Source organism: Sus scrofa, chromosome 4, assembly GCF_000003025.6.
Source record: "Sus scrofa isolate TJ Tabasco breed Duroc chromosome 4, Sscrofa11.1, whole genome shotgun sequence".
Classification (NCBI taxonomy): domain Eukaryota; kingdom Metazoa; phylum Chordata; class Mammalia; order Artiodactyla; family Suidae; genus Sus; species Sus scrofa.
This window is the reverse complement of record NC_010446.5, coordinates 41,822,978-41,838,763: the sequence shown is the minus strand read 5'-3', so window position 1 is coordinate 41,838,763 and position 15,786 is coordinate 41,822,978. Positions and strand designations below refer to the sequence as shown.

Genomic DNA, 15,786 nt, shown 5'->3' with positions numbered 1-15,786 from the left:
TCTAAAAACTGAAATGAGCTCAGTCTAAAAACTGAGCTCATTTCAGTCAACCCTTTGAAGACTTATTGATTTCTTTTGTTTTGTCCTTCTTTTTGTCTTCTTCAAGGTGTTCATAAAAATATATTATCATACTTGAGTCATACTTCTCTTTGGAATTTCAGACATTGGATTCTGTTTTTTTGACTGAACTTTGTGAGGTAGGAGTTTCTAATATTTAGGGTATTTGTCTGATTATGCTCAGCAGTCCCTTTGTCTTTAGTAAACTCTCAGAGGAGAGCCTGTTTTGTTCAAGATTATCATCTCCACTTAGACTGGTAGCTTGGTGCTCAGTGCAGTAGCTTCTCTCTTTGCTTCTCTTGGCAGTGAATTCTGTGAAGCCATGTGCCAGAAGGGCTGGGCATGTGTGTGAGGGCCTGCAGTGTGGAAGGGCACAGGATGTTGTGTTGTAGGTTGCCTAACCTTGGGCTGGGTTATCTCACTACTTCCTGCACGTCCCCCTGTTCTGGCTACAGAGGAGGAAGGATATGTGGTGACCTTGCTGCAGAGCCACTGGGGCATCTCATGGTCTCACCTGGGTTAGGGTTTTGTGTGCCTAACCTAGCTGGCCCCTTACTCCCTTGTTAATGTCAGGGGGAAAAGAATCAGAGAAAGAAGTCTAGAGTCAGGAATTTTATATATATATATAAAATATGCATGTATGTATGTATATTTTAGGGCCTTTCCTTACTTCCTTCCTTTCTTTCTCACAACATATGGTGGTTTCCAGGCTAGGGGTCCAGCTACAGCTGCTGGCCTACACCACAGCCACAGTAACATTAGATCCGAGCGGAGTCTGCGACCTGCACCACAGTTCACAGCAACGCCAGATCCTTAACCCACTGAATGAGGCCAGGGATGGAACCCGCAATCTCACGGTCGGATTCGTTTCCACTGCACCACGATGGGAACTCTGGGATTATATTTTTTTTAATTATACAATTTGGAGTTCCCTGGTGGCCTAGCTGTTAAGGATCCAGCTTTGTCACTGCTGTGGTATAGGTTCGATCCGTGGCCCAGGAATTTCTGCATACTTTGGGTGTGGCAAATAAATAAATAAAGTTATACAGTTTGGAGCAGCTTCCAAATTACAATTTGGTGAGGACTATATATACTTATGGAAAGGGAAGAGTCTGGAAGGATATAAACAGTCATTATCTCTGAGTAGTGAAATACTAGGTGATTTTAGTCAATTTTATTTTCCATTGTATTACATATTTTTTATTTCTTTGACAATGTATTATCAAACAAAGCACAGGAGAAAATCCTAAGCATGTGACTAAAATATGACATTTTAAAATAATAAAAACTGCCTCTCCTCTCCCCTGGATGAAGGTGGGAGGTGGTGTAGTGTACTGGAAAATGTACAGGATCTATGGGCGCTTGGATTATAAGAGTCTGGCTGGTGGGAGGCAGAGGGGAGGTTGGTGGTAGGACAGAGACCTCGGCCTTCGCCTTCATGGCCTTGTAAGCTCTGGGAGCTTCTCCTTCCCCACTTTTTCATCTCTCCCGCTCCCTGCCATGCCAGCTCTGTCTGTGGTGCCCTGGTGCTCAGGGGCCCCTGCACACACAGTGCCTTCTCATACTCCTGTGCGGGCGAGCACTCCTTGTTCACTTGGCAGGGATGCCCTTCCCCCTTTTGCCTGTTGCTGTAGTTTCTTTGAGGCTTTCCGTACTTCCTTTCTCCACAGATTTGCTCTTCTCATTACTGTTGTACTGTGGACATGTTTCTTTTGTTGAGATTATACTGTGTAGTAAATTATTTGTTCACCTCTCTGCTCTGTGAGCTTCTTGAGGACAGTTAATTTTTATATTCTCAGTACTTTGCTTGATACCCAGCACGTAGGAGATGCTCAAAAATGTTTGTGGGAGTTCCCGTCGTGGCGCAGTGGTTAATGAATCCGACTAGGAACCATGAGGTTGCAGGTTCGATCCCTGGCCTTGCTCAGTGGGTTAAGGATCTGGTGTTGCTTGAGCTGTGGTGTAGGTCGCAGACAGGCTCAGATCCCGTGTTGCTGTGGCTCTGGCATAGGCCAGTGGCTACAACTCCAATTTGACCCCTAGCCTGGGGATCTCCATATGCCGCGGGAGCGGCCTAGAAAAGGCAAAAAGACAAAAAGACAAAAAGACAAAAAAAAAAAGAATGTTTGTGGAAGTCAACTGACTTGAGACCCAATACCTCTGAATAATCCTTACTTTAAAGTGAATTTTCTTGCTTAATGTAGTGACCTTCAGTTAAGCGTGTGCTTTCTGACAACAGAAAATGAAGTGGAGAACCGCAGGAAATACCTTGCATGTGTTGTGATCCTGGTTGTCAGAGAAGAGTGCTTGCCTGCAGTCGGCAAGTAGGCTGAAATGTTCTACTAGACCAGGGACCCTTGATTTCCATTCACACAGCATAGCTAGGGCGTTTGACACCATTTTCACTAGCTTTAGGAAGCACCAGGATTCTTGTACATTTCCTTAGGTATGATCCTGGAGTTGTGGTTATGTAGGAAAATGTCCTGTCCTTAAAGATGCGTTTTCAAGTACGACCGGGGTGTAATGTCGTGTCTGCAACTACTGTAATAAAATTTAATAGTGTAGATAGATAAAAAAAACCAAATATGGCAGAATATCCACAGTAAATCAAGTATACAGGTGTTTATTGGACTGTTCTTTCAGTATTTGTATGTTTCAAATTTTGGGGGGAAAAGCACTTTTCCCTTTGAACCTTTTTCATAATCCTGCCTTCTTGAGCAATGGACTTGGCATATAAGCTTCTTTCTTTCTCTATGTATTTTGGGGCTGTCTTTTTTTGCCTTTCGCTCTCTGCCCTTTCACTCTTTATTTCTGGGTCCTTCCTACACCTTCGGTCCTGAAGGCTGCCCTTATTCAGATCATTCACTTTCAAGAATCTGTCCTTTAATTCTACCTCCTTAGTTCAATAGTAGCTCTACACCCAGTTTCTGTCATTTTTCTTGGGGAAAAGTTGCTCTTAGTCTTGTTCCTTTATTCTGCCAACTTCAATGTCCATATTTTTTTCTTCATCTTTTCATTAAAAATTTAAGAAAATAATTAATGTGTGTGTTTGAGTGAAATTTAAGCACTATTTTAATGTCATCTCTGGGCTTTTACAGTTATCCTTGTAGTGTATATGTTCCATTATGTGCTTTTTTTTTTTAACCCCCTGTGGGATCATAACTATGTGTTTAGCACCTTTTCCCCCCACTTAATAGATCACATGCCTCTTTCTATTGTCTCAATTTTGTTCTCATTAGACTATAATTGTTTAGAAACAAGGAGGTTCATAATAAGATGGAACCAAGGGATCCTCTTCCCAGATCCACTTGAGACCTGTCAGTGGACAGTGAGCTCTGAATTCCTCAGTGGTGGGATAGCAGGCTCAACAAATAACTGCACTTTCTGTGTAATGGGCGGTTATCTATCTCTCTTCAACTGTTCTTCAATAGTAGAAATAGCATGTATGACATTACAGATTATCTCTTGTGTATTTTCTGTTTGGTTTTCATGTTACAGCTTGGACAGCTTTTAGCAGCTACATGCAAAGAACTTCCAGGCCCTAAAGAAAGCAGACGGACTGCTAAAGACCTTTGGGAAGTTGTCGTTCAGATCTGTAGTGTGTCCAGTCAACACAAAAGAGGAAATGACGGCAGAGTTAGTTTAATAAAGCAGAGGGAATCTACATTAGGTATAATGTATCGGTATGTTTGGGTTGTTTTTTTTTTTTAGCTATTTATTTATACTCTTTGTACTGTTTCAAGAACATCTACCATGATCCTTGTGTACCATAAAGATGGACAGTGGGAGAATTCTCTGGTGCTGATGTCTGACGGACTTGTCTGATACAGCCACCTCTGGAAATACCTTGTTTCTTTGTTACTTTCAGAGACTACCCATTAATCATTTAATATAATCAACCTAAATTCAACATCAACAGTGGTAGTACTGAAGATGTCACATGTAATTAAAACAGGAAAGAAATGTTATTAGGGTAGTATGACACTAGAGTATTACACTCTTTATACAGGCATAACTGGAAAATTACGGATAAACCTTTGCCTCTAATTTACTTTCTTGATGTTATGTTTAATTTCTAATATTAAATGTATATGCAAATACTTGTGTTTTTCATAGGAGTGAGCTGCTTTCTTTTATCAAAAAATTACGGGTAAGTTTTATAAAAGTTGATTGAATTACTATTGCTGATTTCTGTAGAATATGACTAAAAATATCGAGTGTTTAAGTGCTGATCATTTGAGTAATCTGTTAATGTGTCTTTTATCTTCAGTGATCATATTTTGGAAGATGAGAGAATCTGTATGGAGTTTATTTTGCATTTACCTTACCATGTGTTACTGAAAAGAACAGATTTTTTTTTTTTTAATTGTAAGAAGTCTTCATAATAGAGCTAGATGTGTGAAGCCTAGCTTTAACTTTTATTGATAAGATTAATGGCATATTTATTTATTGGATATAGATTCCATCCTTTTAAGTGTTATTTTAAGGAATTAAAAGTCAAAAATTTTTAGAGGTAGCTGGAAGTACTAGCTGGAAGGAGCTCTCTTTACTCAATTTCAAAAGATGTGGACACCTAAATTTGATCATTTTTGTGTAAATTGTATGCTGTGGTTTCTTTCATGAGATTTAAAAATAAAGTTGATCTTTAGTGTGCTCTAAACTAAAGCAGATGGTAACTTTCAAAGGGGTAAGAATCTTTTGAAAGAAAATACTTGCTATCCTTGAGATTGGTGGGAGAAATATTAAAATATATGTAATTAAGGATTCTGTGTTTTCTTTCTCATAGGAACCATTGGTTTTGACTATTATTTTATCACTCTTTGTGAAACTTCACAATGTTCGGGTCAGTATTGCATGATTTTATTTAAAAACGTCTTTGAAGGAAATTTCCTTTTAAGTCACGCTTTTTCCTTTCTTTTTAAGGAGGATATCGTGAATGACATTACAGCTGAACACATTTCTATTTGGCCATCGTCCATCCCCAAGTAAGAAGTATTATATCTTACATTTTATTAAATTGTTTATGTGTTTAGAAACCATCCTGACTGATACAGATAACCTGGGATAATTTGATTAAAAGGCTATATAGTCTGTTAGGATTCTACAGCCAACTTTGTGTTTCTCTGTTACAGTAATAAATATTCCTAAAACTTAGGAGTAAGGCCTAAGATATACTAGCCTTAGGTAGAACTTAGATGGTCTTTAAGTAGTCCTAATTCCTTACCAGTGGTGGAACTGAAAAATTGAGGTGAATGAAAGAATGACTTTCCAATACTTGGTTGTCAGAGGTTCCCAGCCCTTTTTAGTTGCCTTAAAAAGTTTTAGGTTCCCAGCCCTTTTTAGTTGCCTTAAAAAGTTTTTTCAAGAAATCTTCCCTCTTACTTTCTTCATGGAAGAATCACAGTGAGATGACGGGGGGAATTTTTCTAGGGGAGAAGAAAATGTTTCTTTTCTGGAGGAAGAAACCATTTACCTTTTTCTCTTCTCCCACAGCACCTTCTTATTTAGGAGAGTCTATTTGTTTCTTCACAAAAGTTACTTTTCCTTTTCTCCCTCCCTGTTAGTCGTCTTCTCTGTGCCTGAAGCGCAGGTCTAGGCCTTATTTTATTGCTCTTAGTGGCATCTTTGAAGAAAAAAAGATTGTAGTAGGTGGAAAGCAGGCAATGGAATGAGAGTCATTTGCTTGCATCTCGGTCGTAGAGGGTGAGTTCTCTGTCTCAGGCAGGATCGGAGGGTCGGAAGTGGGTGGTGACCTTTCCCTCCTCTTATGGAGGCTTGTTCCCCACAGGAGCACCACGCTTCCCTGAAGCAAATAACTGCAGATTTTTACATACAATTAGGTATATTAGGTAGCAGTCCTAGGATCAGACAGAGGTCAATTTTGCCTTTTTAATTAACAGTTGTAACACCACTTTGGTGTTACCTCTTTGGCCTAAGTTTAGACTGTAAACTAATGATTGATTTTGCAGTGTGTTTATAAACGAGGCAAAAGAATGGTTTACCATAGAGGCTCTGAGCCAGAGGGTTTGAGTCCCAGCCTCTCCACTAAATCAGGTATATGACGTTGGGTTAGTTGCTTTCTCTGCCAATTTCCTCATCTGTAAAATGGGTATAAGAATAGTACCTACCTTGTAAGAATTAAGCAATATACTTTCTGGACTTCCCTTGTGGCCTGCAGCATAACTATGCAGCGTTGTCACTGCTACGGCTTTGGTTCCATCTCTGGTGCTGAGAGTGTAGCCAACCCATTAAATAATAATAATAATATACCTTCTAAGCTAGGTGTTTAGAATAAGTGTTACCAAGTCCAAGCTTGTACCGGCTCACCATGCAACAGGCTGATAAGCTGAGAGATGAGTTACTGGGGTAGGAAGTAATGATTGTTTGGAGAGTCAGCAGACCAAGACTGGTATTCCAAAGAATTAGATCTCAGGCTTCTTTTAATACTAAAAGGGGAGGAGGTGTGGTTGGTTGTTGCAGACTTCTTATTGGAATCCTTTGTTCTTGCATCTTTCCATGTCATGATGTTCCTCTAAACCTCCCATAGAACAAATATTATTCTCTGTTCTGTAACTTTTTATCTCGATATGAATGGTAAAGTGTTATACCTTTAAAGGTCAGAGCCTTGAGAATGGGCCATCCCGTATATTTCAGGTTATATGCAACGTTCTTGTAGCAAAAGCAATAAAATACAAAGCTTTTAAGGTAAAGGAAACAGATCCAAAATGGAATCATTTGTTTTCCCCTATTGTGTAAGGACTGCCACCTAATAGGCTTTAACTGTTATTTTCATGATAAAATTATTTTAATGTAAATCAACCCAGAGTAAAAAAAAATGTGACTAAATATTTGACTGACAAGAGAATTTCTCTTGAGTGAGTCTTCATTGACTCATGGTGTCAGTGGATGGCATGGATTAAATATGACTTTTTAAAATTGTTTCATATGTAGATAGAATTGTTAGACTTAGCATTTTGTAAATTTCTAGAAAATATAATCATAAACTAGTTTAACTCAAGCAGTTGTAAATAAATTAGTTGTATATAATTAAAGAGGTGGGTATTTGCTAATAGCACCACAATACTTTCCCACTATACTGGGAACAGTGCTTACTTATGGTAAAATATAACCCCTCAGGGCAACAGAAATACTTTGTCCAGGATCACCTTGTAAATTAATAGAGCCAGGACTTGAACCTCAGGTGTTTCTCAATCCAGAGCCTGTTTTCTCTACCAGAGGGTCTCACTGCATCTGGGAGGTAGGAGCTGTCAGTGTGTTTCTTGGGTGCTGGCCTGGACTTTATCCTCAGTTCTACCTCCTCATTCTTTACCTCAAGACTTGCAGGTTTGACCAGGCTCGCAGTAGCTGGTCCCATTCCCTACCCTTTTTTTGGATTGTTTGTTGCTTCCAAATGCACTGAAGGGATACTTGCCACCTCTAACCCCTAACCCTGTGAGGGCCAGTGAGTATCTAACCCAGAGAAGTTAGTTACCCTTATAAGAAGCCATAAGATGGATTTAAGGCCACAAAGCAGTATTGTTAGTGCTTGAGCCCTTGTTTTTTGTAGCTTCTTCTAGATAACAGAACTTAAAAATCATTTGAGGAATTTTTATGAGTCTGTCTCTTTAATATTGTTGCCTGTAAATTGTACGTAAAAGGTACTGATAGGGTTTTGATGTTACCACTTTTATATCCTTTGTGTTGTAAAACAAGTTTAGAGATAACTTTTTTTAGAGTGGGCTTCTTTGGCATTTGGGAAGAAAAAGGGAAACAAAAATCAGATTGTTTTCAGCCCCTTATAAAAAGTTAGCTTATCACATGTTCTTAGATTTAGTTATTTTCATAGTTTTAAAATACTGCTAGTAATACTTAGCATTATATTTATGGCCTTCTAAATTTTGACTGAGTCTTTTAATTTTTGTTTTTAATAAATGTGTGTATGGAATTTGAAGTTGACTCTTGAAATAGAGATGTTTATTGTCTTTCATTTAGCCTCCAGTCAGTGGACTTTGAAGCAGTGGCGATCACAGTGAAAGAGCTAGTTCGGTATGCCCTCAGTATAAACCCAAACAACCATTCATGGTTAATTATTCAGGCCGACATTTATTTTGGTAAGTTAGATTGTTTTGTGTTTTTCTTTTTTTGTAGCACTTTTAGAAGTGAAAGTAAATATATTACACATTGTTAGAGTATTTTATTAAACTTGTTTTTGACATCTCTGACTCTTTTTCCTAGTTGACAGTAACTGTGATTGTTATTTCTTTTTATTTTGTCTTTTGTCTTTTTGGGGCTGCACCCGAGGCAAATGGAGGTTCCCAAGCTAGGGGTCTAATCGGAGCTACAGCCGCGGGCCTACGCCACAGCCACAGAAACGCCAGATCCTAGCTGCGTCTGCAACCTATGCTACAGCTTACAGCAATGCTGGATCCTTAACCCACTGAGAGAGGCCAGGGATGGAACCTGCGCCCTCATGGATGCTAGTTAGATTTGTTTTTGCTGAACCATTATGGGAACTCTGGAAAAATTTAAGATAATGTTTCTAGTATGTGCATTTGGGAAATACCTCCAAATACTAAATTCTCTACTAGGAAGTTTGACAGAGACATCTGAGCTAAATTTTTCGCTATCAGTTTTAGAAGGAAAGAATCTATCTATACAGCTTCTTTAAAGTGGTTAACAAGTTCCCGTCATGGTGCAGCAGTTAACAAACCTGACTAGCATCCATAAGGACACAGGTTCAATCCCTGGCTTTACTCAGTAGGTTAAGGATCCAGTGTTGCTGTGAGCTGTGGTGTAGGTCGCAGATTTGGCTTGGATCCTGAACTGCTGTGGCTGTGGTGTAGGCTGACGGCTTCAGCTTTGATTTGACCCCTAGCCTAGCTGGAACCTCCATATGCTGCGGTTGGAGCCCTAAAAAGACAAATAAATAAATAAATAAAGTGGTTTTAAAAAAATAAAGGTAATTTTTCTTATTGTCCTGGCCAAGTAAAGAAAGAAAAAAAGAGGTTTAAAAAAAAAAGGCAGTTTTTCTCATTGTTGTCATGGCCAAGTGTTATCCTAGGGTTGTGGTTTGAATCTGCTTTTGTCAAACATGAAGTAATACCTGACTCTTCACAAAAGGCCTTATTTTTCCAGCTTTGTGTATGTTAATGACGGCTAATTCTTTATCTCTGTTTTTTTTCTTTAAGCAACGAATCAGTATTCAGCAGCTCTTCACTATTACCTCCAAGCAGGGGCCGTGTGTTCTGATTTCTTTAATAAGGCTGTGCCCCCAGATGTTTATACAGACCAGGTAAGCTGTTTTGGTGGGCTTGCATCTTACTGCCTCCGTTTTTCTGGCTGCACCTGCGGCATGTGAAAGTTCCTGTGCCAGGGATTGAACCTAGTGCCACAGGAGCAACCCGAGCCACAGCAGTGACAATGCCAGTCCTTCACCTGCTGTGCCACACAGGAACTGCCTCTTCTTGCGTACCCATAAGTGTTTTTCTTTCAGGCCCCTTTTTGTGTGCATTTAGTCATTTCCGTGTATGTGATGGTCACCCCCAAATCAATTGCTCTGGACCAGACTGCTCTCCATATGTCCAGTGCCCACTGACATTGCTGCTTTGATTTCCCAAAAAAACCTCAAACACAACCTTTCCAAAACTCATTCAGCGTTCTCCTTTACAGTTCTCTCCTCCTGATGACCTTCCCACAACAAAACAAAAACAAAAAACCCACCAAAATACCAATCAGCTTTGTTTAGCCCTTTGAGTTAGCCAAGCATAAATCCTGGGTGTTATCCTCTTTCCTGACCCTCCCACCGACAACCACTCAGCCTTCAAGGTGTGTTAATTCTACCTTCTAAATAGCAAATTTTGTTCATTTTCTTTTGATGTGCTAATATCATAATTGAGTAAATGGCATTTTGTAATACTTACAATAATGGCTTTTGAAATATGATTTGAAATTTTTTAGTAACCTGATTTTTAAAATTAATTTCTATTTTTAGAACAGTTTTAGATTCACAGCAAAACTGAGTGAAAAATACAGAGTTCTCATGTACTTTGTGTCCCCACAAACATACAACCAATGTCACGATTTTGACATCCCACATCAGAGTGGTACATTTGTTACAGTTGACATTAATTAGCTTTTGAAAATAATCAGAATTTTGCTTTTGCAGGTAATAAAACGAATGATAAAGTGCTGTTCTTTGCTGAATTGCCACACGCAGGTTAGTTTATAATATTTTGATGTTGGTCTATTTTCATGTATATTAGAGTTTATAATAAGTAAAAGGCATTAGATTGGGAAGTAGCTTTTATTTTTCCACCTCATAATTGCTTAAATTTATGGCATTTAAGAATTTGGCATGTTCTCTAAATTTTTTTAATAGTTAATACAAAATTTTAACCAAAAGGAAAGCAGGAGTTAGATAACATTGGTCTTTGAACTTTATAAATGGAAAACAGCATTTCTCAAGTGTGTTTTCTTAAGAGTAGAAATATATATGAATCATTTAGGAAATGTAAATCAATCTACAATGAGATGGCACTTCACACTCAACTAGGAGGCTGTAAATAAAAGACAGTAACGAGTATTGGTGAAGATCTGGAGAAACTAGAATGCTCATATGTTGCTTGTAGGCATATAAAATGGGGCAATTTCTTTGGAAACCACTTTGGCACTTCTTCAAGAAGTTAAATGTGGAATTACCATATGAGCCTAGGTATATAACCATGAAAACTGAAAACATATGTCCACAGAAGAATTTGTACATGAAATGTTCATAGCAGCATTATTTGTAATAGCCAGAAAGTGGAGACAGCCCATATGTTTATCAGCTGATAAATGGATAAACAAAATTTGGTAACTCCATACAGTGGAATATTATTCAGCCATAAAAGGGAATGAAATACTGATACAAGTTACAACAGGGAGGAACCATGGTAGTTTTATGTTGAATGAAAAAAGCCATATAAAAAAGGCTTTGTATTATATGATTCCATTCGTATGAAATGTTCAGTATTAATAGGCAAACCTATAGAATCAAAATGTAGATTAGTAGTTGCCAGAGACTGGGGGGTGGGGAGGTAGGGGAGGAATGGAGATTGACTGCTGATGGGTATGGAGTTTTTTTGTTGGGGGCATGTAATGAAATGTTTTGGAATTGGTGGTGATGGTTGTACGATTTTGTGAATATACTAAAAGCCACTGGATTTTATACTCTAAGTGTTATATTATGGTGTATGAATTATATTAAAAAAATCTTTAAATTTTTAAAAAGGAGATCAGTATCGTGACCTGCATACCTGATTGAAATGGATCTCTCTTCTATATTTAGCAGACTGGCAGCCTACATCTTGCCAAAATGAGCTTCTCTAGCTGCCAACTGTGAAATAAGGTTTAATTGGATGCTCTATATGTCCTTGAATGCCTGACCCTTCTGTTTGGCAGTTTTCCATTCCCTTCAGTTTTTCATACTGGCTTTTTGCCAGCTTCTCATTCAAGTAAAGCTCTAAAAATTTATGATTTAGGTCACTGGTGAAGAAAATACTGGATAGACACTTGGGTAAGAGTTTTTACAATTAAAATTGGATGGATTCCATAAATATCCCGCTGATCCACTCAGCCTGATCTGCAAGGCCTCTTAAATTAAAATATATCCTTGACATAAGAACCATTAAAAATTACCCCCTCCGAAACCAGTAGAGTCATCCATGAAGACTAGTTATGTGAAACCATTTTCAATTCTTTGTTTATGTAGGTGGCAATTTTATGTCAGTTCCTCAGAGAGATTGACTATAAAACAGCTTTTAAATCACTGCAGGAACAAAACAGGTATGAGTGGTTTTTAAAATAAAATGAAGTTGAGATTTTTCTGCTTAAGAAAGAGGAAGTAACTGAATTCTGTTTTTCAGTCATGATGCTATGGACTCCTACTATGACTACATATGGGATGTTACCATTTTGGAATACTTGACTTGTATCCTTTCATCAACGTGTGTCTGATACTAGAACAGTTCATTTCCGTAAATTAAAGAAGCATTTAATATTGTATCTTTTCCAAGTAAAAAATGAGCAGTGGAGATGCTCTCATGATATTTAATGGTATCAGGATTTTTATTCTTAACTGATTCATATAGATCTTCATCATAAAAGAGGAGAAACAGATAAAAGGCAAATTGCGGTAAGTCATTTTATGCCTTGACCCTTCAATGATAGACTTAATTTCCCTAATACTAAACCATTTCCCATCTCATACAACGTCAGAGTCCTTAATGGCCTGCAAGGCCACATGTGATTTGACCTCTATTCATGCAACTTCCTTTTGCCAACTTCTGCCACACCAGTACCCTTGCTGTTCTTTGAAAATGCCAAGAACTTTCTCCACCAAAATCTTTTGCCTTTGAGATTTTCTCTTTCAGGAACATTCTTTCAACTTCTGTCAGGCCTCTCCTCAGATGTCACCTTCTTAGTGATCATCTCATGAAACAGCAATATCTCTTCATCCCTTCGCCTCCAAAACTTTTATTCTCATTTCCCTTGGAAAACTCTACAGCACTTATCTACATCTGACATGCTGTATATTTACTTATTTGTTGGCTGTCTCCCTGTAAGGATGAAAATTGGTTTCCACATAACTGATACCTAGAATGATGCCTGGCACATATAGGTGCTCATTAGTTACTGGATAGGTAAATTATTTATTTAAATTTGACTTAAAAGCCAAAAATTTACAAATTCATGGCCATTTATACCAGCCTAACATTTGCTGCACCAGTATCAGCATATATATTTTCTCTTGCTCTGTCATTACTAAAGTATGTGCTGTTATAAGTGTCTTTTAAAGCTTTGTACTTGGACTACATTTTATGGCCATTATTTAGAGGAAACAGAATGATCAAAGCATCTTAAAAAAAAAAAAAAAAAAGAAAAAGGAAAAAAATAGTGCCAGTTCTATTTGATTGAAGCTACTCAAGCTCCCATTTTCAGCCTATCCAAGGCTGGAAGGCAATACTGAACATTTCCCTGTTGCCTGATGGCATTTCCAGATTCTTTCTACTTGCATCTTTTTTTTTTTTTTGTCTTTTTTGCTCTTTCTTTGGGCCGCTCCCGCGGCATATGGAGGTTCCCAGGCTAGGGGTCAAATCGGAACTGTAGCTGTCGGCCTAGGCCAGAGCCACAGCAACGCGGGATCCGAGCCGCGTCTGCAACCTACACCGAAGCTCACGGCAACGCTAGATCGTTAATCCACTGAGCAAGGGCAGGGACCGAACCCGCAACCTCATGGTTCCTAGTCGGATTCGTTAACCACTGCGCCACGACGGGAACTCCACCTTGCATCATTTTCAAAGCCACTTCTCCTTGGAAGTTTACACCAACCTCCTTACTAGCTCATCTCACCAACTGCCTGGTTGTTCCCTCTACATGCATCAAAATATGTGTAATCAGCTTACTCAGCATCCCTGGCATTCCAAGTTCTGTGGTCACCTTCACTCTTCCTCAGCCTCCCATACCCACAGCCAGGCCTTTTTGAGTGAACTGCTCTTCAGAAGATCTCTCTGCCAGTAATCTATCCCTTTATGTTCTCGATCCCATGTTCCTCATGAACATGTTCAAGTTCATGACTAGGTTCTCCCAGTCTGTCAGCCCTTTCCCAACGTCCCTTCCTTCCCTACTGACCTTGAGTACAGCGTATATCAGTCTGTGCACTGCCAGAGATACTGATTCATTCCTTCTGAGATGAAGCGCTGGATCCACATTTCAAGTTTCCCAGCTAGTTCTGATAACAGAACAGTTTGGGAATCCCTGCTATCCATGGCTGACTGTTGGACTACTCTGATCAGTATTTTTAGCAACTTTGCTCTGCTGTCCATCACTTCATCTGGAAAAGTCCCAACTCTGAATTAGGAAAAATGTATGCTTTTTTTCCTGAGCTGTTGAGTCCTGTTGGAAAAAGTCCTGCAACTGTAAACTTGTGCCACTACCAAACCACAGCCTCCAGCCTTAGTGGCCCCCCCCTTTTTTTTCCCTTCATTTTTCTGCCAGTCATCAGTGGTCTGTGCTCTTTTCAGGGAGTATTTTAGACTTTCTCCCTTTTTCATTTTTAGTAACTTCCATGCCTATGCTTAGGGTAGATGAGGAAAAAAGAAAAAAAGAGCCTGACCAGCTCTCTGCCTTGTGAAAGCTATAGTCTTGGGAATAGTGGCCCTCTGAGACCTAGCTTCACATTCCTGTTTCAAGTCCCTGCTTTCCACTTTTAAAATAATCTATAACTGGAGTTTCCGTTGTGACTCAGTAATAAGAAACCTGACTAGTATCCATGAGGATGTGGGTTTGATTCCTGGCCCCACTCAGTGGGTCAAGGATCCGGCATTTGCCATGAACTGAGGCATAGGTTGCAGACACAGCTTGGATCCAGTGTTGCTATGGCTGTGGCATAGGCCGAGAGCTACAGCTGCAATTTGACCCCTAGCTTTGGAACTTCTCTATGTCGCAGGTGCAGCTCTGGGGAAAAAAAAAAAAAAAAAATCTACAATGTGGCGCAGCAGGTTAAGGATCCTGTGTTGCTGCAGCTGTGATGCAGGTCTCAACTGTGGTACAGGTTCGATCTCTGGCCCAGGAACTTCCATGTGGCATGATGTGGCCAAAAGAAAAATCTGCATCTGTACTCATTGTTAGGGCTGCTCTTTTAGTCAGAGTTACTCCTTGAAGAGGACAAGTTTTTAGGCTTTTGATTCTATCCCTTTCAGTTAGTTATTTCTGTCTCTATATTGCGAGCCACTCCCACAAAACCATTACATTCTGTATAAAAACTTTTCTAGTCTCCCCTGTGGCACAGTGGGTTAAGAATCCGACTGCAGCAGTTCTGGTTGTTGCAGAGGGATGGGTTTGATCCCCTGCCTTACAGAGTGGGTTAAAGGATCAGTGATGCCACAGCTGTGGCGCAGGTTGCACCTGCAGCTCAGCTTCAGTCCTTAGTCTGGGAACTTGCCTATGCCTTGGTTACAGTCGTAAAAAATAAAAATTAAAAAAAAGACTTCCCTTGATGGTGCTTCCACCTTTCTCTTCTCCCTTCTCTGCCTGGTTTTTTTGAATTCTTCGACCCAGGACAGTTTTGGCTTCTTCCATCCCTATTCTAACTGTTCTCAGGGGTCCCCAGATGTCAAAGCCAGTGAATACTTTTCAGTCTTTATCCTATTGTTTATATCACTTTCCCTTTTGAAACTTTTTAATACTTTGGCTTCCCTAACATCATTTTTACTCAGTTCTTTTCCCTGACTCTTCTGCCTTTTGTTTCCCTCGGTCTTCCCCTGACATTTGGTTTTCCCAAGAAGTTAGTCCTTGGGTATTTTCCGATTGCCCTGCACTCTCCCTAGGTAACGTCATCCACTCATGGTTTGGACAACTACCCACCTGGGGTGTGTTATTTCTTACATTTGTTTCCTAGTCCAATTTCTAATATTTTGGGTTTTATAGCCAGCTGTCTTTGGGTATTTTATTTGAAATAACGCTTTAGTTGTACTCCACTACTAGGCCTTTTCGCATGCATTCTTCCATAATAAAGTGGCGTCATGCAACAAGTCCTCCTGTTCCCTGACCTGACAATCATTTCTGAACAGTCTTGGCTCTTTTCAAGCTACCTATCAGACTAGTCGTTTTTTTTTTTTTTTTTAAAAGGACAAAATTAGCATTTCTTTAGTAAGTATAAAGGTAAGTAAGGTCCTAAAACATGCTCTCACA

General features: G+C 39.3%; 1 protein-coding gene across 1 annotated transcript in view; it reads left to right on the top strand.

Moving 5' to 3' along the window:
* INTS8 (integrator complex subunit 8) overlaps positions 1-15,786 on the top strand; it is a 58,140-nt gene that overhangs the window by 40,094 nt on the left and 2,260 nt on the right. Inside the window, 10 exon segments of the mRNA XM_003125559.5 lie at positions 3,556-3,740; positions 4,174-4,207; positions 4,844-4,900; positions 4,981-5,042; positions 8,050-8,168; positions 9,246-9,349; positions 10,223-10,273; positions 11,807-11,880; positions 11,961-12,025; positions 12,186-12,229. Of these exon segments, the coding sequence (XP_003125607.3) occupies positions 3,556-3,740; positions 4,174-4,207; positions 4,844-4,900; positions 4,981-5,042; positions 8,050-8,168; positions 9,246-9,349; positions 10,223-10,273; positions 11,807-11,880; positions 11,961-12,025; positions 12,186-12,229 (795 nt within the window).